At 52.5% G+C, this 23,016-nt stretch overlaps 8 protein-coding genes and 1 non-coding gene across 9 annotated transcripts; 4 read left to right on the top strand and 5 right to left on the bottom strand.

The window, feature by feature from the left end:
* Positions 1–2,081: 2,081 nt before the first annotated feature.
* Positions 2,082–2,163, top strand: LRP88_11882. Its single transcript has one exon. It is a non-coding gene; the product is annotated as a tRNA-Gly (tRNA).
* An 859-nt stretch (positions 2,164–3,022) lies between these two features.
* LRP88_11881 (MBP1 family protein) lies at positions 3,023–5,326 on the bottom strand (the record flags this gene model as incomplete). The annotated part of the gene is made up of 4 exons (XM_083248295.1): positions 3,023–4,596; positions 4,648–4,821; positions 4,871–5,066; positions 5,255–5,326. The coding sequence occupies 4 exons, from the start codon at positions 5,324–5,326 to the stop codon at positions 3,023–3,025; spliced, it is 2,016 nt and encodes a 671-aa protein (XP_083095725.1).
* Positions 5,327–5,969: 643 nt separating this feature from the next.
* LRP88_11880 (actin family) lies at positions 5,970–7,273 on the top strand (the record flags this gene model as incomplete). Its single annotated transcript, XM_083248294.1, has 4 exons — positions 5,970–6,278; positions 6,327–6,782; positions 6,833–7,147; positions 7,211–7,273. The coding sequence occupies 4 exons, from the start codon at positions 5,970–5,972 to the stop codon at positions 7,271–7,273; spliced, it is 1,143 nt and encodes a 380-aa protein (XP_083095724.1).
* Positions 7,274–8,283: 1,010 nt separating this feature from the next.
* LRP88_11879 (DUF3602 domain-containing protein) lies at positions 8,284–8,703 on the bottom strand (the record flags this gene model as incomplete). The annotated part of the gene is made up of 1 exon (XM_083248293.1): positions 8,284–8,703. The coding sequence occupies one exon, from the start codon at positions 8,701–8,703 to the stop codon at positions 8,284–8,286; it is 420 nt and encodes a 139-aa protein (XP_083095723.1).
* Positions 8,704–11,016: 2,313 nt separating this feature from the next.
* LRP88_11878 (glycoside hydrolase) lies at positions 11,017–12,561 on the bottom strand (the record flags this gene model as incomplete). The annotated part of the gene is made up of 4 exons (XM_083248292.1): positions 11,017–11,580; positions 11,631–11,875; positions 11,929–12,408; positions 12,468–12,561. 4 exons carry the CDS (start codon positions 12,559–12,561, stop codon positions 11,017–11,019), a joined length of 1,383 nt encoding a protein of 460 aa, XP_083095722.1.
* A 1,547-nt stretch (positions 12,562–14,108) lies between these two features.
* On the bottom strand, positions 14,109–15,313 carry LRP88_11877 (uncharacterized protein; the record flags this gene model as incomplete). Its single annotated transcript, XM_083248291.1, has 4 exons — positions 14,109–14,703; positions 14,755–14,842; positions 14,890–14,942; positions 14,991–15,313. 4 exons carry the CDS (start codon positions 15,311–15,313, stop codon positions 14,109–14,111), a joined length of 1,059 nt encoding a protein of 352 aa, XP_083095721.1.
* Positions 15,314–16,032: 719 nt separating this feature from the next.
* Positions 16,033–17,527, bottom strand: LRP88_11876 (alpha-hydroxy acid oxidase; the record flags this gene model as incomplete). The annotated part of the gene is made up of 7 exons (XM_083248290.1): positions 16,033–16,111; positions 16,166–16,242; positions 16,293–16,672; positions 16,736–16,903; positions 16,956–17,293; positions 17,341–17,374; positions 17,434–17,527. 7 exons carry the CDS (start codon positions 17,525–17,527, stop codon positions 16,033–16,035), a joined length of 1,170 nt encoding a protein of 389 aa, XP_083095720.1.
* A 533-nt stretch (positions 17,528–18,060) lies between these two features.
* LRP88_11875 (sugar porter family MFS transporter) lies at positions 18,061–19,893 on the top strand (the record flags this gene model as incomplete). Its single annotated transcript, XM_083248289.1, has 6 exons — positions 18,061–18,154; positions 18,206–19,006; positions 19,057–19,198; positions 19,277–19,417; positions 19,465–19,529; positions 19,580–19,893. The coding sequence occupies 6 exons, from the start codon at positions 18,061–18,063 to the stop codon at positions 19,891–19,893; spliced, it is 1,557 nt and encodes a 518-aa protein (XP_083095719.1).
* Positions 19,894–20,671: 778 nt separating this feature from the next.
* On the top strand, positions 20,672–21,902 carry LRP88_11874 (endoplasmic reticulum vesicle transporter-domain-containing protein; the record flags this gene model as incomplete). The annotated part of the gene is made up of 3 exons (XM_083248288.1): positions 20,672–20,759; positions 20,810–21,397; positions 21,448–21,902. 3 exons carry the CDS (start codon positions 20,672–20,674, stop codon positions 21,900–21,902), a joined length of 1,131 nt encoding a protein of 376 aa, XP_083095718.1.
* Between the last annotated feature and the right edge of the window lie 1,114 nt (positions 21,903–23,016).

Genomic DNA, 23,016 nt, shown 5'->3' with positions numbered 1-23,016 from the left:
CTTGGCGTCCTTTGCAATGTCTCCACCAACCTTTGGGCTTGGACGCGATGGCCCCTTCGAATCTTGTCATGTTGGTTGCCACACTGCGCCTCCATTGCAACGCAATCTCTTTCTCAGCCTGTTTCCACGAGGGGAAAAAAGCCTCTATCAAGACGAGGCCCAAATGCTATGTACGCACCACCCCCATCGTCGAATACTACCCACACAAAACAAAGACGACTCCCGAGGATGCAAGGTCATGTAGGATTCCCGGTTGGGAAGGCTGGGTTAGGTTCCTTTTGGCTTTTTTTCAGCTGGGATGGGATGCGTGTTTGAGACACCATCTTATTCTTGTCCTTGGCCATGCGCATGGCAAAGAGCAACGATTTTCAGATTTGCGTCGCACATGTCCCGATCGGGGACCTTGTGGATGACTAGCCGAATCCTCAACGTTTCGACGCACGCAAGGATCATCACCAACAGATGAAATGGATGGCACGAGGGGGAAAGCAAGGAACGACAAAAGGTTGCAATAGCACGCGAAGGAAGGACAAGGGCTGGTTCTGGCTCACTCTGCATATGCATGCGGCTGGTGCGCGCGCTCTGGTCTGCTCTGAGGCTCACTCACAGGGGCTCAGAAACACGCCGACACCACTTTCTATTTTGTCTGTCCCTGACATCAATGTCGCTATTCTTGACAATGGATGCAACCGGGCTGCAGTTTGTTGCAGCTGCAACCTCGATTTACCCGCGACACCCACGCATCCATCGCATCAGACCAGGTCATAACATACCGTCCGGACCTTGGCAACCAGCCAGTCTTTTGTTGATTCTCAAAATCTCTTCCCCTGGAGATGACCTGGTCTCGGCTTATACCAGTACAGGCAATGGACCCCGTCTCTCCAGGTCAGGCGAACCCCATTCTCCATGGCGATAGGATGGGATAACCATGTCAGCCTTGGGCATGGCCGCACTCTACTCTAATTCCGCTCTTCGGCAAGACTTTTTGTCGCACTAATCCTCCATTCTTGATTGCCCCTCACGTCTCCCCCTCCACGTCGCATCGAAAATAGCTCCTTGTTCAGCCTTACGAGTCGGCCCCCACCACCCCCAGTCGCATCCTTGTCGCTCACTCGCTCGTCAGCAACTTGTCTAGTTCTCCCGGTGCGTCACACGGAGCATAGGCTACGCAAATGGAAGCCTCCTCCATGTCCAACGGTCGTCGTTGGCCTGCTTTTCCTTGGCCCAACCGCCAACCTCCGAGCATCCCGGGATATAATAGCAGCTCTCATATTATCCTCATTCGTATTGTACGTCCATCTTTTCCGTCTTGGCCACGGAATTGCCCCTTTGAGCGTTTCGCGCCGTCCCCATCCACTTCGCGTTTTGAATGATGATGGGCTTGCTGACAAGACCCTGACTTGACTTGCCTTGGACTTACATGGGCCAGGAGGCTCCATCAAGAGGCTCTCAGCGAGGCGCATGTTTCTCGGAGCGGTAACTGCACGGCATGACATTGGCTCGGTCGCATTTGATACCCCGAGTTGACGCAAAGGTCCACGACGCCTCTTGCCACTTTACGCCGAATCAACTCGTCGTCCTGCCGGCATTCAATCTCACGATAGAACGCGTCTCTCGGCGTAATGCTTGACTCGACCGTGCGCCTCTTTAATTGTGGACGATGACATTCTTGCCCTCGCGAAGGGGCCAACCAACGGTCCGCGATCGCATCTCACCGCTCGTGTCAAGCGCCGGCGCAAGCACCGACCATCCAGCCAGCCTCATGACAAGCCAAGAAGACGGGGCTCCCCAGGGGTTCCGCAACGCCCGGTTGTGGTGTCGGCCTTGTTCGGATCGCAAACCCTGGTACGTCACTTGGACCATGTCGATGTACAGTGACAAAGGCATTCGAGGCCGATGGAGGTCGGCCAGTGGCCTCCTGGGTTGGTCCCAGTTGTCCAACTCGAACGCGATGTGGTGGAAGAAGCGCGGCTTGGGACTTGTTTGGGGATGGATGTGAACGATGGTGTGTGTCTGCCACACCTCTGACTTGACTCACAGACATGAGGCTCAACAGCGAAGTCGGATGATATCAAATCGAGGCGTAATTGGTTTAGTGGTAAAATTCTCCGTTGCCATTCGAGCAGCGTCGGGGAGCCCTGGGTTCGATTCCCAGATTACGCATTCCTTTTGCTCGTCGTCCGGATGAGCTGTCTTTTTGTTGTTCAGCAATATCTCGTCTCTTTTTGTTGGTGTTGTCAGATATCCAGGGGCCGTAGGGCTGAATCCTAAAGCTTAGGTATGTATATGCCTACCTTGGGAAGGTGCTTATACTTGGCTACTGCACCTTCCCTTTGTCTCGCGGAAAGACAAGACCAACACCAACAACACAATCTGCCGCTCTTGGCAAATGTCACCACCCGCTTCAAATTCCACTTCTTCTCCCGAGCCCTAACTACTCTTGTCTCACTCTGCCGATGTAAATCAGGGATCCCCAAGTATAGAAAATAGCGAGGGCGAGAGGCTGGCTGACAACAAATAGGTCGGTCACTATTAGCCGCCGGACCAGGGGTCAGAGCGCCTCGCAACGTACGAATAGCAGCTCTAGGATGGTTCCGACAACGCGGATATCCCCTCTTCCGGCGTCTGAGCCGTGTTGGCCACGGTCAGCGCCCGTCCGCTGACTGTTGAGTGGCTGGCTAATCTCGGAGTACGCCTCTTCTTTTTTCTTGTGCGACATTGGACAAAGAAGAATATGTATTTGTGTGTGTGTGTGAGAAAAGGACCATTTGCCTCGCTTGCGCTCAGTGTCTGCTGTCCCGCTTTGCGCTGTACTGATACACCCACCCGTTTCCCAGTCGTATAAGTCAGAGATTTGAAATGTCTACCACCCACGAAATACTGGCCTACCGCACCCTACCCGGAGACCAATGCCTGCTTTCCCACGCCCCTCCCGCCAAGATCAAGGTATAATGATGAATGAAACAAGACATGAAGAGAAAAAAGAGATATAGATCCGTGATCAACGACCCAATGATACCCTCTACATGCCAACAGTCAGCTCCATTGGCTCAGCCTCCATCCCGTCCATCCCGTGCACGTCCCGCTCTTCCTCCATCATCTCGATCAGGCTGTCGAGGTTGGTGTCCAGGCTCTCGCCGTCCTTGGGGTCGAGGCACCGCTTCAGCAGCCGCCTGTACTTTTCAATCTTGTCGCCGGTGCCCACCATGCTGAGCGCCTCAACGTAGTCCGTCTCGGCCTGCCGCTGCTCCGCGAGCATCTGGTTGAGCTGCCGTGCCAGGCTCAGCCTCTCCTCGTATGACTCCTCCTGCACGCCGCCGTCGCCGTTTATGCGGCTGAGCTCCTGATCAACCGATTGCTGTACGTGCAGACGGTTCTGGTGTGTGATGAGCGAGAGCACCTGATGCTTTGACAGGTTGGCCTCGTTCATGATCTTGGACGCTGCGTCATCGGGCTCCAGCTGCGCCTCAACCTCTGCTATTTGTTGCCGCACCGACGTCAGCTCTGCTTGCGTGTTCGAGAGGATGCGCTTTGCTTCCGTTTCCGCCACATCCTTCTCGTGCCACTCCTCCTCGTAGCTCTTAGCCAGGTCCTGGAACTTCTCCATGATCAGAGGTGATATGCGTGACTGCACCGTGTTGGCTGCTGCCGACTGGAACACTGTCGTCGGCTTCCGAGCTGGTTTCTCGACGAGGGCGTCTCGGAAAGAGGCATGCCGTTGTGAGTCGGGGGCGAAAGGTGACGACGAGCGTTGAGGCCCACGATCCTTTTTCGTGGCGTTCAGATCCATAATCATATCCTCCGCCCGTATGCCATTATTGTTCGCAATGTCCGATGACGCGTTGCGCCCAAGGAGCGCCCGTATACATTTCCTGGCGTTTCGGTCTGCGGCAAGGTGCAATGCCGTGTTCCCGTCGTTGTCCTGGATGTCTAGTAGCTGCTGGAACGCACTCGGCTCTAACGTCTCTTGCAGCTTGTTCAAGATGTTGTCTAGGTAGTACCGTGAACATGACGAGTTAAAGACCCTGCCGTTCTTCATCACAGCAGCATGATGAATCACTGTGCAGCCCATGTTGTCACGAGCATCAAACGTCTCGAAAAGTTCCTTCATAACCACCGGGAAGGTTTGCTTTTCATAACAATTGGTAAAGTTGACTGAATGCATAAAGGGGGTCTCGCCTCGGATGTTCTTGACAGTGGGAGATGCGTTGAACCGCTTCAGCTGCTTGACAACGTCCACATCTCCCATAGCTGACGCCCAGTGAAGGGCGGTGTGATCCTCGGCATCGATAGGCCAGTTTGGTTGAAAGTTGGGTGGTGGCTCGGGCTTTACTGCTGGTTGCTCTGTCTTACTTAGGAGAAAGTAGTCGAGGAGTTCGTCGCCGTATAGTGCATGTTGTTGTTCGGTTAAATCCTGCAAGACGTCTTCCCTTCTACGCTTCCTGCTGGTGCCCGGCACATTGGTGAGGTCGAATCGTTCATCTTCAGCCATGTATGAAGCCGATGCTACAGTGAGATTGTCTGGGGTATCCTCTTCTCCCATCAAGGTATCGGGCTCTTCAGGTACCACAGCGGGTGGTGGAGGGGGAGGAGGATCTGAGTCTTGTTAGATGAAAACACTCAGTGGACAGTCGGTGATGAACATACTGTTCCATTTCGGCAGCGGAGGTCGTGCCTTTGGCCCTTTGGGCTTGCTGGCATGCCTAGGAGCTGGAGGAGGGCTTTCTGCGCCCGGAACGAATTCGAATATGGGTCGTAACCGATCGATCACGCTATGTCGTTCGGCCAGAGCCTGTCCGCTTTCGAGAGGGATCCAAGTACCTGGTAGCGGTGTAAGAAAGAGTCACAATTGTGCCAAGGGGAAACCAACCCTGGTATTTTCCATAACCACCTTGAATCTTCTCATGAACATCCTTTTGTACGTCTCGTTCGAGGATTCTAGTCCGAGCTGGCTTGTCAAAGCCAGCAGCCTTCAAGATGTGTGTCGCATTGATCCAATTGTCCTGCCGTCGTCGCATGACATGTTCCTTCATATCACCGCCAAACTGAAATTCGTATACCGGTATCTAGAGATGGTAGTAACAATTAGCAGATGTCCCGGAAATCGGGTTGGGTGGGGTTGGTCGGCCTCATAGCCGGCTGCATCAAGAACGTCCGATGCCCCTGATACGTCGTCAAGAAGATCCAGCAGCAAGCAGCCCGATCCAATAACAACCAAAGACTCGGATTCCAATAGAAAGACGTCGAGACTCACTCCACTATATACGGCGCTGTAGATGCCTGGCCCTGAGGCCACGGCGGCGGCGGCTGCATTGCCCTTGACCATCTCGGCGGCTAAGATGAAGCAATTCTGGAACCATGCGCAGTTGCTCGTTCGGAGGAGGATGAATCGAAGGTTAGCAGGTGATGTAATGGGTCCGATAAGGCATTGATGTGAAATGCGAGGCTGAGAAGGCGCTTGCAGCGGCTCTTCGAGATCTCCAAAAGCTCTTCGTCAAAGGTGCAGTTGGCCAGGAAATGATGGCACGTCGGTGACGCGGTTCACGGTCGAGGAGACGCGCCGTTACGCGAAGCACTTTAATTGTGCCTGCCTGAGGCTTGAAGGGGTCACTTGGTCACGTGACGGAGCTCCACGACTCCTGAAGCTGGCAGATTGGCGGACGCGCTCTGAGTAACAGGGGTACTTTGGCAACGGTAAAGCGATATCGACGACCTTTGAGCTCCCTTTGCGACCGTTTATGGATACGGGCAGCTCGAGGCGACCTTCAACACTCCCGTTCTGCTAACACGATATCGAAAAGTGGCCCGGGCAAGGTTGCTGCATGCTGTGAGAGCTTGAGGAGGACGCTAGGGAAGCTCAGGGACGGACCCCATGGTGGTAGCATGCGAAGCGATTGAGACGATTCATGACCACATCGACGCAAAACAACACGAGACGATAAGGGACGAGACCATCACCGGACGCCAACATGGCTGATTCTCTGCACAATGCGCCTATAGTGCTGGACAACGGGTCGGGCACCATCCGAGCCGGTTTCGCAGGCGACGACCTCCCCAAGTGCTTCTTCCCATCATGGGTTGGCCGACCGAAGCATCTGAGAGTTCTTGCTGGTGCCCTCGAGGGCGAGGTGTTTATAGGACAAAAGGCGGCCACAGAGCTGCGGGGTCTCCTCAAGATTCGGTATCCGCTGGAGCACGGCATCGTCACCGACTGGGACGATATGGAGAGGATCTGGGAGTATGTGTACGGAGAAGGACTCAAGACGCTTAGCGAAGAGGTTCGTCAGAGGTGTTTTATTGCCTAGCTGATACTAACTCTGTACAAGCACCCTGTTCTACTGACGGAACCTCCTCTGAACCCCCGGAGTAATCGCGACACCGCCGCCCAGATCCTGTTCGAGACATTCAACGTCCCCGCCCTCCACACTTCGATCCAAGCTGTGTTATCACTATACGCCAGTGGCCGTACGACGGGTATCGTTCTCGACTCGGGTGATGGTGTCTCGCACGCAGTGCCGGTTTACGAGGGTTTCGCTATGCCCAGCAGTATCCGCCGTATCGACGTTGCTGGCCGAGACGTGACGGAATACTTGCAGACGCTCCTACGAAAGAGCGGATATATCTTCCATACGAGTGCTGAGAAGGAGGTTGTGAGATTGATCAAGGAGAGCGTTTCGTACGTTGCTCATGACCCGAAGAAGGAGGAGAGAGATTGGGCTGGAGTGAAGCCCAATGATAGCAAGTTTGCTGAATATGTGCTCCCTGATGGCCACAAGCTCAAGGTAGGCTTTCTGCACCTGTTTGTTTGTGTAGCAACTAACAAAGGGTTTAGATTGGCGCAGAGCGGTTCAGAGCCCCTGAGATTTTGTTCGACCCTGAGATTATCGGTCTTGAATATCCCGGTGTTCACCAGATTGTGGTCGATGCGATCAACCGAACAGACCTGGATCTCCGAAAATCGCTCTACAGCAACATTGTGCTCTCAGGTGGTAGCACGCTCACCAAGGGCTTCGGTGACCGTCTCTTGACGGAGCTGCAGAGACTGGCTGTCAAGGATATGAGGATAAAGATCTTTGCGCCGCCTGAGCGCAAGTACTCGACATGGATCGGAGGCAGCATTCTGGCTGGTCTGAGTACCTTCCGAAAGGTATGCCGCCTCCCAACTTATCTACACACCCTCGATTGTTGAGTATGTTACTGACTTTTCTAGATGTGGGTGAGCATCGATGACTGGCACGAGAACCCCGACATCATCCACACCAAGTTCACATAAACACGCCCTACACCTACTTTCACACTCCCCCATCTTCACGATGTGGCCCCAAAGACGAAATAGCCGACCGGGAGCACGCTAATCCTCAACCTCTCTCGGCCTCGGCCCCATTCACATTTTTACGATCGAGATGAACCTCGCTGTGATGGATGTCGACATGCTCGCGCCGGCAAACCCGCCATATCCACCCACCCCCTCTCATGGATGTCAATAATATGGTACATTTGAGCAAACGCATAAAACCCCTTCAAGTGGCACGGAATGGAAAAAGTCATGTAGGCGTGCAGCGACATCAGCGCAGTTGTAGACGACATTTGCCAGATAGAGGAAGCTTAATGATACCCTGATGTATTAAATGTTGGCGTCTTCCCACAATGATATATGACTGATGTTTCGGTGTGTATAAGAGAGGTCGGTATTGCCGATGATCGCTCTGTGAATTGGATTGGCCACTGACGGCAGTAAAGGTGGACAGTCGCTTAAGTGCTTCAGCTCGCCACAACGCGATAGTCCACTTGGTGGTCTATAGTGAGCCTCGCTAAGAATAATTGTGTGACGGGGTGAAGCTGAAAAGGACTAGTAGATAAAGTATGGTAGGCTCAGCTGTGATGTGTGTGTATATCTCTAACCAATGTTGGTTCGCATTGTGTGTGGGAGAGGTGTTTGGATAAGGGCACACCTTCAATCGCGATAACGTCACAATAAAATTGACCTTGGTTGACTAAAAATGCGAAATAAGTCAAGGGTTCATTGATAACTTTTATAATATATAAAGAGCAATTGCTCGGGGTATAGTAATCTTGACCAAAAACAAGCGCCCTATAAGACGATGAAAAAAAGAAGGTAAAGATCCCAATCGTGTCCATGCCTCCAATCCCAAGTTACCCATCCCCGATTGATTTCCTCCTCCCCCAAAACGCCAAACGCTAGAGTTGATTATCGTGTCTCTCGTACATGTTGAAATTATTCTCTCCTTCTTTCATCCCCTTTTTTATGTTGAAGAGGTTCTTTCAGTCTCTGCTAAAGGTGCTGCTGACACGGGCCCACAACTTGGTCTTGGAGCTCAGAGACGAGTCGTCGCTGGCGGTGGTGTCATCAGAAGCAGCATCGCTATCCTTGCGATGATAGACGTTTCCAGCACCGCCGATGCCCACGTGGCCAGCAGAGAGGTGGTCACGGGCGGCGATGCGGTCGTACTCCTCGTCGAGGGAGATGGGAGGGTGCTCGCTCGCCTCGTGGGCGTTGCCAGCTCCGCCGATGCCGCTGAAGAAGCGCCGCGAGGGGGCCGTGGCAGAGGTGACGGTGTGGGAGGTGGTTGAGGGCTTGTGCGACGAGTCCTTGGCCCTTCTGATGTTGCCGTAGCCACCGCGGCCGGAGCGGACGTAGGCGTTGGTGGAGGGGGATGGCTCTGTGACGATGTAGTTTGGCATTGTGGCGGTGGTGGTGATGTGTTGTAGTGTGTAAGATGTAGTTGAGGGAGCAACTGAAGAGATTGATCCAATGCTTGTATATCAAGTGTAAAAGTGTAGAGTGTATAACAGCAAGTGTCTGAGGAACGCGAATGTTGTCATGATGGATTGGGCCCTTTATAACACACAAGAAACAACAAAAGAAGGTCACACAACCTCAAGCTTTTCCCGCTCACCCCACAAATGGGTCCGCTTCCGCTTCTCATTCTTCTTAATTCTTCCTTCCCCCGCATTTCGATCGTGACTGTCGTCATCCGCCAGGAGGCATTTTCAGCGTCTCATGACAGCACGACCAACAGCGTAGAGGAGAAATGGCGCTGTCACGCGGACTGCACGTTCCTGGACCGACAGAGTTTCTCCTATGTAAAAGTTACCCCATAGAAACCCAGACTCGGGTCTAGCGGCGCTTGGCCGGAGTGTGATTGGTTGGAGGCTGCAGGGATGTGCTGGATCCGCGGCCGATTAGTCCGTGTCTTGGACGACATGCCACGAATGCTTCGTTTTTTTTCGAGGGCATGCGGCGCTTGACCCAAGTCCCATGTGAGGTGTTGTGTTTTTTTTCTTACCTCGCTATTTGCTTGGCGGTCAAACCACCGAGGTAGGTCATGAGCATCGGTCCTATGGATGGGAAGTGAGAGGGGGTTTGTGAACAGCACAACACAGTCAAGTTGCAAAAAAGGGGGCGAGAAGCTTTCTGTCTCGAAACTCAATGCTTTCACATCAACAAGACTACCTTAGCCAACGGCTCCTCCCGCCCCTTCCACAGAAGCATTGCAAGTTGTGAAGCTTGACTCCATACCGACATTGTCTCAAAACTCGTCTTCCCCGTTCAGAACAAGCTTCATATCAGATCTCACGCCTTTCAATGCCTAATGCTAGATCCCTCCCGGTTCCTGCGTCCGAATCGTCGAACTACCCCAGATCTTGGCGCGTTTTCGAGAGCATGGGCGAGATCAAGCCGTTAGGTAATTGATGCACTGGGGATCGAAAACACCTGGGGCCTGGACCATGAGGCTCTACGGCTCTGGTACGTACTGTAGACTACCATCAAAGAGGAGCTATCCATCAGGAGCTATGATGAAACGAGCTGCTGTTGTTAGACCCGCTTCTCATGATTCTGGGGAAGCTCGTGATGCTCTTGCTTAGTCCGCGTGACTCTATGTGTTTGAAGACGATTGCCTCTCTCGCTCTATCCGTAACTTCCTCGAAGGAGTAACTCTGCGCTGTGCTAGCAACGTGATCTGGCCCAACGCCTCAAATGCCGCTGCCAACTTTGAAATGCCGTCTAGAGACCCGGGTGAAACTCTTACCCCTCAACTCTGATGTGTTCCCCCCATGTCTCCCATCCCCAGCTAGGTATGGTATGATAAACGGGTATACGAAACCGTCTACCGCTCTTTCACAAATTCCATTGTCCAAATGGGCAAACACATCAAACTCACAGCATAAAGCTCCCCAATGGACCCTCATTTAATTGGGCTAGTCGAGCCTGTAACTATGGTGAGGTCACTGTGACAGAACCTAGGGCTTGCGCCATCATATGGGGCATCATGCCGAGGGCCGACGGTTTCAAGATGGTACTACAATTGGTGCACCATCAAGTCTTGATAATGCTCTGTTTCCCGCCAAATACAAGTCAAACTGAGTTACGCGTCATGGCAATTCCTGCAAGACAATGTGTAGTTCAAAGGATGCAGTGAAGCTGCTATTCCCACACTGCTATCCAACAAACTGGCTTCCAACAGCGAGCCCTTCAGAACTAGAGCCGTCACCTCCATATATTCCCTCGCAAACAAGACTGCACTTCTTCTTGATCCACTTGAAACAGGCCAGGGTCTATCGCCAAGGGGCCTCTCAGCAAACGCCATGCCAAGATATCACCACGTGGAACCGAGCAAGGGCAGGTTACCAAGCCCCAGCCAAGACGCGTGTTGATCGATAAACGACAAAAGATCAATTACACAACTATATATAGCTCTACTCTCGGGTCTAGCAATCCGCCCAGCCGTGAGCTATGGCTCTAATCGTTGATCAAGCGAGTGCCCCCCTTGACTTGCAAATGGGGGACGCAGCTGTGAAGTAATGAAACATGATAACATCCAGGGAAATAAAACACCAGCCATGCCAGGCTGGCTAAACAAGTACTTTCCATCCAACGCCAGGAACACGTTCTTTGTTCCTCCCAATCCCCCCCAAAAGCAGGCTGTAAGAGATTCAAATCCGGTGGCAATCGTGGCCCTCCGGTGGTATTAAATTCGCATCGTGGCACATCTCTTATTTGCCCATGCTCATCCAGCCAAACAGGCCGCATGCAACAGACAGAACAAGGAATGTCAAAATACCAGCGCCGGCCTTGTCGGCTGTAGTAATTGGCTTGTAGTGCTTGCCAGGCGTAGTGCTTCCGCTGCCAGCGTTGGGGTTACCCTTGGAGATACCACCCTTCTTAGCCGTCACGGGAGGATCGGTGTGTTCCATGAGCAACGACGACACGGCGGCAAGGACGTTCATTTCCTGACCAGCACCCGTCTTGCCGTCATACTTGCCCGATGCCCACTTGAAACCACAGGCACGTCCGGTGGTACCTCCGGTGCACTGCTTGATGGCTGCTTCAGCCGACGTTTGAAGTACGGGAAGAATCTTGTCCGAGATGTAAGGGGCGAGGTGAGTGGCTTGAGACATCCAACGGTGGACATAGCCCTTGAACGAAAGCATATCGGTGGTGCAGGTGCCGTGGTTTTCGCAGGCGATTTCGACAGCAATGCCGTCGGGGAAGAAGTTATCGAGGGTGGCATCGACGAGCTTGGTCAAGCGTTGCTCCCACTTCTTCTCACCATCGGTCTAGGAGACAGTGAGTTAATGCTGGACAAAGGTGAATGCCCGTGACTTACATAGTTGTACATGAAAGCAGCGCCCTGCAGGTAGACACCGGCGTTGTAAGAGAACTGGGCCTTGTTGATATCGGTGCAGTTGGTTCCGACGTGAGCTCCGTCATAAATCTTGTAGCTAGTGGGATCAAGGAAGCCCACGCCCTCTACCCACTCCCACGTCTTCTCGGCCCAGTCGGCATATGTGGTGTTGCCAGTGTAACGAGCGAGTCGAGCGCCAAGGTTGAAGAAGCAGCCGTTGGCAATGCCTTGCATCAGGTTAGCCGAGCATACCTAGAAGTCTGGTGATTCAAGTACTGACTGTTCTTGTAGTCATAACCGTTATTCGTGGGAGGAATCTGCCATCGGAGACCTCCATTGCAAGTCTTATCGTGTCGGTCGGGAGCTGCCTGGGTGTTGAAGACAGCCTGGGCGAGGGCCAGCCAGCCAGGTCTGTCCTCTGGAGGGTTGGGGAACTTGAGCTCGGCAGCGAGCATAGCCGACATTCCCCAGAAACCTTGATCGTCGTTTCCGAGGGACAAGGTAACGTTACCGGGTTGGTAGTCATTATCGTCACCAGTTTGGAACTGCATGGCTTGAATTACCCTTGCGTTGTAGGTCGCATCGCCGGTGCACTTCCAGTAATCCATATACGTCCCCCACATGGCACCGCCTTCCCACCAGTAGTAGTCACCATTGGGAGGAGGACCAGGGAGAATACCAGGAATACCGCCTGGGTCAAGACCATGATAGTACTCGATCAAGTCGGCGGCGAGTTGCTTGGCCGACTTCTTGATGTTATCTGGAGCAGTACAAGTTAGTCCTGCGTTGCAGAGCCCGTCAGGTGGTGTGAATGCGCACCGGTGGAATCAATGCTGTATGGCGACTGAGCACTGACGAGGCCGGCGGAAGCGAGGAGCGCAGCGGCGGCGCCGGTTGACAGAAAGGACTTCATCTTGAGAAGGGTGCTGTTGTATGTTCAAGCGAGCGGCTGCGGTAAAAATGAAGATCTGAAATGACGTGGAAAGCGAGCGTTGGGCGCGCCCGGCGAGGGCGATGAGTTGGTGGTGATGCAATCGAGGCGAGCTGGGACAAGATTAAGGCGATATGAACCGGTCGACAAGCCGAAACGAACGACGGAGTAAAATTGTATTATTAAATGTCAAAGGCCAGGCAAAAGTCGCACGCCAAGGGCCAAGATTGGTGATGTCGATGCGTGGTGTTGATGAAGAAATCAAGTCGAAAATGGATGGACAAAGCACGCCAAGTTGCCAAGGAAGGAACGGGCGATGGGGGTGGGTTTGCATGGGAATAAGGGAAGGGAGGGCGAGGGAAGGAAGGGGGGAACGCAAGTTGCAAGGAGAGACAGGACAGGGAACCTGAATTAATTGTGGAGCGGACACCAAAGAGCTCAAGAGGAGGGTGAGACGGCGAGTTGAGTGGCTGATGGCTTGATCCACGGGGTGGGCTCTAGCCCGGGAAGCGTCTCATCAGGGCGTCAGTCGCTATTTTTTTGCGGGCTGGACGGCCTGGATTGCGCATTGCATTGGACCGTAGCGATACGAGCTTTTCGCTTTTGGGTGCGACTCAGGGGTAGCATTTCTTGTTGTGTTGTTCTTGAGGCAGTGCTGATGAGGTGCATCTGTTCCTGACAGGGCGGCGATCATCTGCCGTTGTGTGCCTCATACACACAGAGGACGGCAAACGACTACGACTACTACGTATTGTTGCTGACCACCTGCTGAGACGTTTCTCATGGAATGAAGGTTTCCACCCTCGAGAATGTCCACGTCCCTGCGGCGGAAATCGGCTATGCCGGAACCTGATGGATGGGATTCTCCCATCAAGCCATCCATCCCAAATGGGCCAAACTCATCCGTTGCATCCCGTGCGTGGATAAATCTGGGCCCAAGTACCCGCCAAGTGTTCCCAGAGCACTCTCTGTCGCTGTCGACATTGACTTTTGGTGTTTTGCTTTCTCTTCCATCTGTTGCCCTCTCACCATCGCCTTTCGCGACTCTCAGAGTCAGCAGATGTCGTTCGTCTCGCAAAAACCACTTCTGCCCTGCCAAGGCGCTTATCGGCACTTACATCCGATCCACGAGCCATGGATCACTTGGCATGCCAAGGAGGCCAAGGAGCCAGTCTCGCTTGTCCCGCCTTGCAGCCGTTTGCACCTGGCACAAGCGAGCTTCGGGCTGGGCTTATCGATAAGACAGAGATTGGCACGTGATGTTAGATAGCTTCAATTATCACGAATTCCTTTCGTATTGAACTTCAATCGGTCACGAGTCGATGAAAGAGAGGTCATTCTGCATGCTCGTATTACTGGTCTATAGAAATTCTAACATTGTTCCGGGTGGCTTCGAGCACGCTCACAAGCAACACCTTAGAAGTCACTCACACCCATGACATCACAAGTTGGTGGTGACAGGTAAGCAAACATGGTATGTTGTCGTTGTAAGTGAATATATCTATTCAAATCTTATACTGGCAGTGTATCTAATAGCCAAGCGACTTTCTAACCTTGTTAATTGGCTGCTCCCCTTTGCTTCTCCTCTCCAAGTTATACGTCAAGATCTTGAACACCCGCTCATAAACATGGTTCGAGTTTCCAGCGCAGTGCGGCGTGATAATGACATTCTTGTAACCCCAAAGCTTGGAGTTCGAGGGCAGCGGCTCAGGATCCGTCACGTCGAGAGCAGCACCTCGAATCTGCTCCGTGTCCAGCGCCGTGATTAGATCCTCAGTGTTGATAATGGGTCCTCGTCCGGCGTTGCAGACGTATGTCTTCTTCTTACTCAGCAGCGCAAACTGCTCCTTGGAGATCATGTTTCGCGTCTGCTCTGTGAGAGGGAGCAGGATGACGAGAAGGTCAAGATCCGAGGCGAGGAAGTCGTTGAGGTGGTCCTTGCCGTGGAACCACTTGCTGGGTAGTAGACCATCGGGGTCGCCAAGGCCAGTCTCGACGAAGCCATCGTCCTTCCGTGACTCGGCAGTGGCTCGCTCGTGCAGGGTGTATGCATGAACATCCATGCCGAGAGTTGTGGCGATCTTGGCGACTTGGCGGCCAATATTTCCATAGCCAAGGATACCACTAACAAGATGGTCAGAAGAGGCGCAAAAGAACCGGTTTCAGATGACTTACACCCTCAAGCCCACAGAATCTTCGGTATCTTCATCCGAGTCAGGGTCCACCCATTTGCTCTGCTTTTGAAGGTCGAGGTAGTGAGGGACTGGCTAGGTTAGAAGCTGAATACCGCATTGTCGGGGAGGAACCTACAAAAGTGCTGATGTGCTAGCCATGTACCAATCACCCATTCAGACACTTGAGGCCTGTTATTGTTAGTTATAATGAAGTCTGCACGGAGTAGAGCAACGTACGCATGAGAGCCGTTTGATGTAGAAAAGGCAATCTCAGTCTCCTCGAAAAGAGGCAGACCAAAGATCTGGGCACACCCGGCGCTGAGCAGCTGGACAAACTGCAAGTTGGGCACCCACTCCTTGGGAGGGAATGTCTTCCAAGTGAAGAGGGATGTAGTTCGCTTCCACACGTCGGCGGGCACTTCCTTGGGCACCTCTTGTGCGTATAGCTCTGTAGGGTATGTTATGACTTCAACACTGGGGCATTTCGCCTTGAGATTGGCAAGCCATTCTGGCTTGGGGGCAAAGGGTGTTATAACTAAGAGAACTTCGGGGGAGCTCATCTTGAAGAATGACGGGGTGACCGGTTGACAGAACTTGGCCTTGGAGTGATTGCTTGATGAACCGACATTGTTTCAGCAGAGGTATATAACCTCGAGACTATTCTTGACTCAGCCCAAAGAAGTCATACAGAGACATATTTAACTGACTCTGCTCAACTGTCATGTCTCGAATCTGATAAGCCCAAGGAGGAGGCATCCCCGGATTTGACTCGGCCATGACTCGGCCCATGGCTATCGCAACTTACACCTGTGCCCCCAAGCCTTGAAATGCGGGGGATTAACGGAGACGAAGATGCACTCTGCTGTAAGCTGGTGACGTGCATTTTGCAAAAGGTTTTGCACGTTCGCAGTAGCGTAGCCGATAACGTTACGTCGGCAACGGTTCCCGAGATGTTGGAGGTGCTGAGGAGTCAAAGATGTGAGGATGGACATGGTCAAGAAATACCGATATCGGCGATAAGAGCAAATCTACGCAATTGACTTTCCGTTTAGTGTTCCTGGATTTGTACGATGATACGAAGGAAACACGACATTCACATGTAACTTGGATACGCTCTCAATGGAAACGCGTCTCACCCGAAAGCTATCCAAGACACAACAGTATCTTCGGTGCATATGTACAGTTGGAAAATAATAGTCTAATTCCTCAATACAGAGTTCTCGATGATCTATTGGCAATATTCTATAATGTTGCGTATCTCCTCCACCCAAAGACACTCCTACAGCTTGGACAGAATGCCCGTCTCCATCTGCAGTATCGATAGATGACCCTTGTTGATGTCCTTGATCGTCTTGCATCTGGACCATGGTTAGTTCCAAGTCAGTCTCGTGAACATGGGGTATAACACTCACCCTGCCAGAGACATGGCAATCTTGAACTCGTCGTGGAGGAGGTTCACTGCAAGCTTGACGCCCTCAGCTCCGTCATACTGTTTATTGGTCAGCCTTTGCACTCTTTGTAGTCACCCGAATAACTCACTGCTAAGCCCCAGATGGGAATGCGTCCGGCAAAGCAGAAATCCGCACCCAGGGCAATCGCCTTGAAGATGTCTGTTCCACGTCGAATTCCACCATCCACGGCGATCTTGATCTTTCCCTTTGCGACAGGGGCGCATTCTCGGAGGGCGTCGAGAGTAGCTGGCACGCCGTCAAGTTGTCGGCCGCCATGGTTCGAGATGAGGACTCCAGCTACGCCGTGCTGGATGGCTAGGGCAACGTCCTCAGCGGTATACACTACTCGAACTTTAGCGATTGCTGGATCACAACGACACTGGGCATGCTTGCCTCCTTTGAGCCAGATGTCAAGCTTGGTGACGCTCTTAACCCAGCCAATCGCCTCTTCCCAACCCATGGAGTCCTCTGCAAGCCGGTGTTAGCTAGCCGTGGCAATCTAGCTGCACGACAACCAGTCAGACTCCTCACCATAACTCAAGTCGGCGGCTTGGTCCACCAGATTGCTAAAATCGACATCTGGGAGAATGTTGGGATACCCCATGCCTTTGGGGATGCCAAACGAGTTGCGATACTCGTTGAGTCGTCGACCTAGCATCGGAGCATCCACCGTCATCATGACTGCCTTGTATCCGGCCTCTGCAGACAAAGTTAGTGCCTGTGAACAAGTGATCTTCTCATGGTAACTCACTCTCAGCTCGCTCGAGAATCTGTCGAGAGATGGCACGATTTTTGAGGATGCTAAACTGCATGATGTAGGGATTGCCCTTCCCCTCGGCAATCACATCCTCCAGCGAGCAAGTGGCATATGCCGACAAAGCCATGGGGATGCCAGTCTCGGCCGCAGCTCTCGACGTTGCCACCTCTCCCTCGGGATGGGCCAACTTGTGGGTGGCCGCTGGCGAGAAGCCAAAGGGAAAGGTCACCTTTGTGCCGAATATCTTGGTCGACGTATCAAGGTTAGACACATCCTTCAAGACTCGAGGACGGATCTTGTATCGGTCAAACGCCTTTTCATTGTCGACGACGCTGTATCCGCGGTGAGCAACGATCAACTCAGCGGTTGGACAACTTACGTGATCAAGTCCATAGCACCCTCATTGTAAAACTCTAGGAACAAGGTTGTTTGTTAATTGGAGTTCTAGGGTAGCGGGGATTGTGTTACCCACCCCTGTACGCCCTGGGGAGCTTCTTGGATCCCTTCTCCTTCAAGTCATTGAGACAAAAGATCTCCGAGTTTAGCGTCCTACCGCGGTTGGCCATCTTGACAATGCAAAAGAATCGTGCAACTTGAGTGTGATTGATGGCTTCGAATCGTCTGATGATTGCTTCATTCTAGTTATTTCTCCCCGCGCATGTTGCCCTTTATCCAAGCACGTCCCTGCTTGAGCCGAGTCAAGGCTGGGTGACTCGGCCCCTCTGATAGCGTTCAGATGGGGGATATTAGCGTAGGAGAGATGCGGGGTATTAGCGCTGCATGAGGGATCCGTCGTTTAGCTTTAGTTCCCTGTTCTTATCGCTGAACAAGGTTATGTCTTCCGGACGGCTTCCGTCTGGCTGATGATGCCTATCTTATACACCTCGGTCAAGCGGTATCATGGATATGGTAGTTAGTGTTGGAGGCGAATGATAGCAAGAGTCATGTTTACTTGACTCAGCTCAAAATCAGCGTCGTAAGGACCAAGGCTTGGCAGTTGTATATATTTTGCGGTTGTTGAGGGCTGAGTGTAATCGACACCAGCTTCAACAGTCAGCGAACCAAACCAAGCATCAAAGAACTCAGTCCAGCTGCAGCCATGGATTCTTCCGTGTCCCAACCTCGGGGCTTCTTCAAGAATTACCGAGTGTACATCCTCGCAACCGTGTCTTACATGGGATCTCTACTATTTGGTGAGCCACCCTAATGAAATTCCATCATCGGCACCTCTAACGTGTTTTCAGGCTATGATGTCGGTGTCATGGGAGGACTCCTCCCTTTCGAAAGCTTCAGGCGAGACTTTGGAATCCCAACTGGTTCGTCTGGCTTCGCAGATGGCAGAGTGGCCGAAATCTCCTCCAACGTCGTCTCCTTGTTGACTGCTGGATGCTTCTTCGGCGCCCTGTCAGCAGCGATTGCGAACGATCGATACGGAAGACGATATTCTCTCATGGCATACTCGGTCATCTTCTTGCTGGGTGCTGCTTTACAGACTGGTGCCCCGAACGACTTGAGCTACCTGTACGCTGGCAGAGTCATCGCCGGGCTGGGCGTTGGTGGCATGAGCTCCATCACTCCAGTATTTGTTGCCGAGACTGCTCCGGCAGATGTCCGAGGCCGTGTGACTGGCCTCTTTCAGGAGTTCCTTGTCCTTGGAAGCACGATTGCCTACTGGCTCAACTATGGCATCGAGCGAGGCATGCCCGTGTCGAGTGCCCAATGGAGAATTCCTCTGGGCGTCCAGATGATTCCCGCCGTCTTCCTCTTCATCGGCCTCATCCCTCTTAAGGAATCCCCTCGTTGGCTGGTGGAGAAGGGTCGAGAGGATCAGGCACTGGCATCTCTGGCGTACATCCGCAACATGCCCGTCGACTCTCACGAGGTGTTTCGAGAGTTTGTCGAGATCAAGATGTCCCTTGACGAAGAAGGAGGAAAGATGCGAGAGGCTACCTGGAAGGAGTGTCTCAAGCCAGGTGTCAGGAACCGCTTTGCTCTGATCTTTGCTCTCATGCTTTGCCAGCAGCTTACCGGAACCAACTCGATCGGTAAGTACCTCGAAGAATCCATGTGAAATATCAACTGACTGTTGTCGTAGGATACTATGCTCCCCAGATTTTCCAAACCGTTGGACTGTCTGGAGCTGATGCCTCTCTGTTCGCCACTGGAATCTATGGCATTGTCAAGTTGATTTTCACCGCCATCTCCCTGTTGTTTGTCGTTGACAAGATTGGACGACGGTGGGCACATGTTGGTGGTGGAGCTTGGATGCAAGTCGATAGCTGAAGTACTATTGACCTTGGACTAACTGGTGATAGGTCCGTGATGATGTTTATTCTGGCTTCAGTTTTGGCAACCCATCCTCCCAAGGAGGGCGAAGGTGTTTCATCTGCCTCCATTGCCATGTGTGTTCTCATTTACCTTTATGTTATTGCATACACTGGCTCATGGGGCCCTGGGTAAGACTCCCGCTCCTGAAACATCGAACTTCTGCTGATATTGAAAGTCCTTGGATTTATGCTGGTGAGATCTTTCCGACTCACGTCCGCTCTTACGGTGTGGCCTTTGGAGGTAGGAAACCAAAGCTACCTTCAAGATTTGAAATTCTGACAAGAAAACAGCGGCAACTCAGTGGTTATTCAACTTCATGGTAACTCGGGTAACCCCCCAGATCATTCATGATATTGGCTGGAAGACATTCCTCGTTTTTGCCAGTCTGTGCTTCGGGATGAGTGTGTTTACATTTTTCTTCATGAAGGAGACCAAGGGCCTGACACTTGAGGAGATTGACCAGCTCTTTGGACTGTCTGATATGGAGCAGTTCCACAACGATGTCGAGAGGAGAATGACCAAGCTGGAGGGACTCGATCCTGTTATGAAGACGCCGACGGCTGAGGAGGAAAAGGGGGTGGCTAAGCAGGAGGAGGCCAAGTAGAGGATATCCTGGAGCTCTTCGCTGTAACCCTTTCACAAAAGAGTAAAAATACAAGCGAACTGGGCTCTCCATTTGTATCTCGAGATCAAGATATATACGGCTCGAATCAGTTTAGGCTGAGGCGTATGGCGAAGTGGGCTACCTCGCGGTACCTTGCATGACCCTGAAACTCTCTGTGTACAGATCAAATATGAGTGTCTCGCTGTCTGGAAACTTGATGAGATGCCGCGAAAAAAGCAATGATATGTAGAAAAGCTTCTCAAACACCCGAAAAGAGGTGATTCTATGATTTTACTTGATCTTAATAGTTGTGAATTGGCGTCATCACATCGCGTCCTCCGTAAGCTCGGCTCGGCGCGACTTTATCCCACCACAGCCAAACTCCACCAATCAGCGCGTGGACCCTGCGGCGCCTCAGCTTCAGGGGACGCTTTTAGTTGACTTGTCCTTTCTGATTGCGGCCGTGGAGCGCATTCAAGGCGACCCGGAACCTACGACATTCATTGGGAATTCTCCTCCACCAGACACACGTGGCCGATAATCGAACGGATATAGCTTCCAGGTCACTGAGACCCGTTCCAATTGCTTCTTCCAAACGTCACTCCTTTATAGAGGCATGCGGTGCTGAGAATCGACTGGTGCTCTTTGTCGATAAGCGACTCCTTGGACGCTTTGCGACCACTTTGGAACCACGACCGACGATCACGACCCCACGACCTCTTTTTTCGAATCCGTTGTATATACATGAAAGCTAGCAGGGCTAGGAATCTTGGTTAACATGATGAACGGCGTTGAGAAGCCCGTCATCGACGAGGACGCCTTTGGCGCAAAGGCTGGAAGCATCGTCAGCGCTTTTGACGCATTCCGTACGTCGTCTCTTGCTTCTGGACCTTTGCTCGCGCTGACATTGAAACAGCCAAGTCGAAACCTCAATATATCCAACGAACTTCGGGCGGCGGAAAATGGACAGTCGCCGTGTCCATCATCTCCTTGATCCTCATCTGGGGTGAGGTAGCCAGGTGGTGGCGCGGCGCCGAGTCTCACAACTTTGAGGTCGAGGCGGGTGTCGGTCGTGAGCTGCAGATCAACCTCGACATTGTGGTGCGAATGCAGTGCGATGATATTCACGTCAACGTGCAGGACGCATCGGGCGATCGAATCATGGCTGCGAAGCGTCTCCATCGCGACAAGACCCTCTGGTCGCAGTGGGTTGACAGCAAGGGCATGCACAAGCTTGGACGGGACAGCCAGGGCAGGGTCGTTACTCAATCTGGCTGGAACGACTTGGGTTACGAGGAGGAGGGTTTCGGTGAGGAGCACGTTCACGACATTGTTGCGCTCGGCAGGAAGAAGGCCAAGTGGGCAAAGACGCCCAAGGTCAAGGGCCGTGCTGACAGCTGTCGTGTCTACGGAAGCTTGCACTTGAATAAGGTGCAGGGTGATTTCCACATCACGGCTCGAGGTCACGGATATATGGGTAATGGCGAGCATCTCGACCACAAGAGTGAGTTATGCCCAGAGACAAGGCTGGTCGTAAGCTGACAATCATCACAGACTTCAACTTTTCGCACATCATCTCGGAGCTGTCCTACGGCCCCTTCTACCCCTCGCTCGTCAACCCCCTCGATGGCACTGTCAACGCCGCCTCGGACAACTTCCACAAGTTCCAGTACTACCTCTCCATTGTGCCTACTGTGTACAGCGTGGGATCCAGGTCCATTCTCACCAACCAGTACGCTGTGACGGAGCAGAGCAAGTCCGTCAACGAGCACTACATTCCTGGAATCTTCTTCAAGTACGACATTGAGCCTATCCTGCTGACGGTTCACGAGAGCCGTGATGGTATCCTGACTTTCCTGGTCAAGATTATCAACATTGTGAGCGGCGTGCTTGTCGCCGGACATTGGGGCTTCACCATCAGCGACTGGGTGAAGGATGTTGTCGGCCGAAGAAGGCGCAGCAGTGGCGGCGTTGGTGTCCTGGGAAACAAGGAGGGCTTTGATGAGTAGATTGTTATTGTGATAGTGGCCTACGTGTATTAGAAACGCATGCAGTGGGAGAGCCAAGAAGAGGGAGTTTGGGCTTGGAGGTTGTGCATATCTGCCGCTTCGGAGTTTGGGTTAAAACATGGGGTTTGGTTTCAGCATTATAAAGAGGATTGACAGCCATTGCACGCACCATGATCAATTGTTGACCTGTTGACAACCAGATACGGGCCTGCTACAAGTATATGTGAGCTTGAGCTCGGTGTTCTTACAGCTGTCCTTTGATGCGGGGAGTGCGGCTTTGAGCTTAGCACGTCTCTCATCTCATCCTCTATTGGTAAGCTCCCTGCAGCTTTGTTGAGGCTGAGTTAAAAGTGAATGGCCTCTTTCTGCATCTCCAGACTTTATCAACTAGCACCAATAAGACGAGGCGGTGCACTTTCGCCCCGTTATCGTTGGATCAAGCCACCGCCATGCTGGTGATGCAGCACGATGAAAGGAAACGGACAGGCATGGAATATTCCAGTCATGGGGACAAGCTGCATCAGACACGGCATAGCGTGGCACTACGGAGAAAGGCCCATCGTGGCCAGACCCTTGAGGCACCAGGGCATCTCGTAAGGCTATCTACGCTCGATTCCTGTCAGTCAGTAAGAAAATTCCCATCCGGGCTGGCCGGGTAGTCACCATCATGTGGCACAAGACAAAGGGCGTCTGGTGACTCAAATCTAAGGGTCTGCGTAATCGTCGTGCCGTGTCTTGTGGGATTTCTGGTAATATGCATGCCGGCAGCCGAAAGCGGAGCCGAGTCCAGACGAGGTCCCCTTTTTGTTTTTCTTTTGGGATTTTTCGTTTTGGTTCCTTGGCTGTATGAGTTGTCCTCGAGGCGAACGAGGGACCTTGGACTCGAAGAAAAATAAGAACCAAGGACGGAGGGTGTTTCTGTTCTGTCGACTCGGCATGACGGGGCAGGGGTTTCAAGAGGTGGGGCATACCCATGGCAGACTATGACGACACCGGCATAAAAGAAGGAGAGAAAAAAGAAGGGAAGTGGAGGGTGGAGTTTTCCATCCTGGGCCCTTGGGGCATGTTAGTGACGAAATGTTTCCTTCATGGGCCAAGGACGAAGAGACGATGG

The sequence above is a fragment of the Fusarium phalaenopsidis genome, assembly GCF_050370095.1.
Source record: "Fusarium phalaenopsidis strain FUZ10S chromosome Unknown contig_32316, whole genome shotgun sequence".
NCBI classification, from domain to species: domain Eukaryota; kingdom Fungi; phylum Ascomycota; class Sordariomycetes; order Hypocreales; family Nectriaceae; genus Fusarium; species Fusarium phalaenopsidis.
Note: the sequence above shows the minus strand (reverse complement) of the source record. Positions and strands in the feature narration are given on the sequence as shown.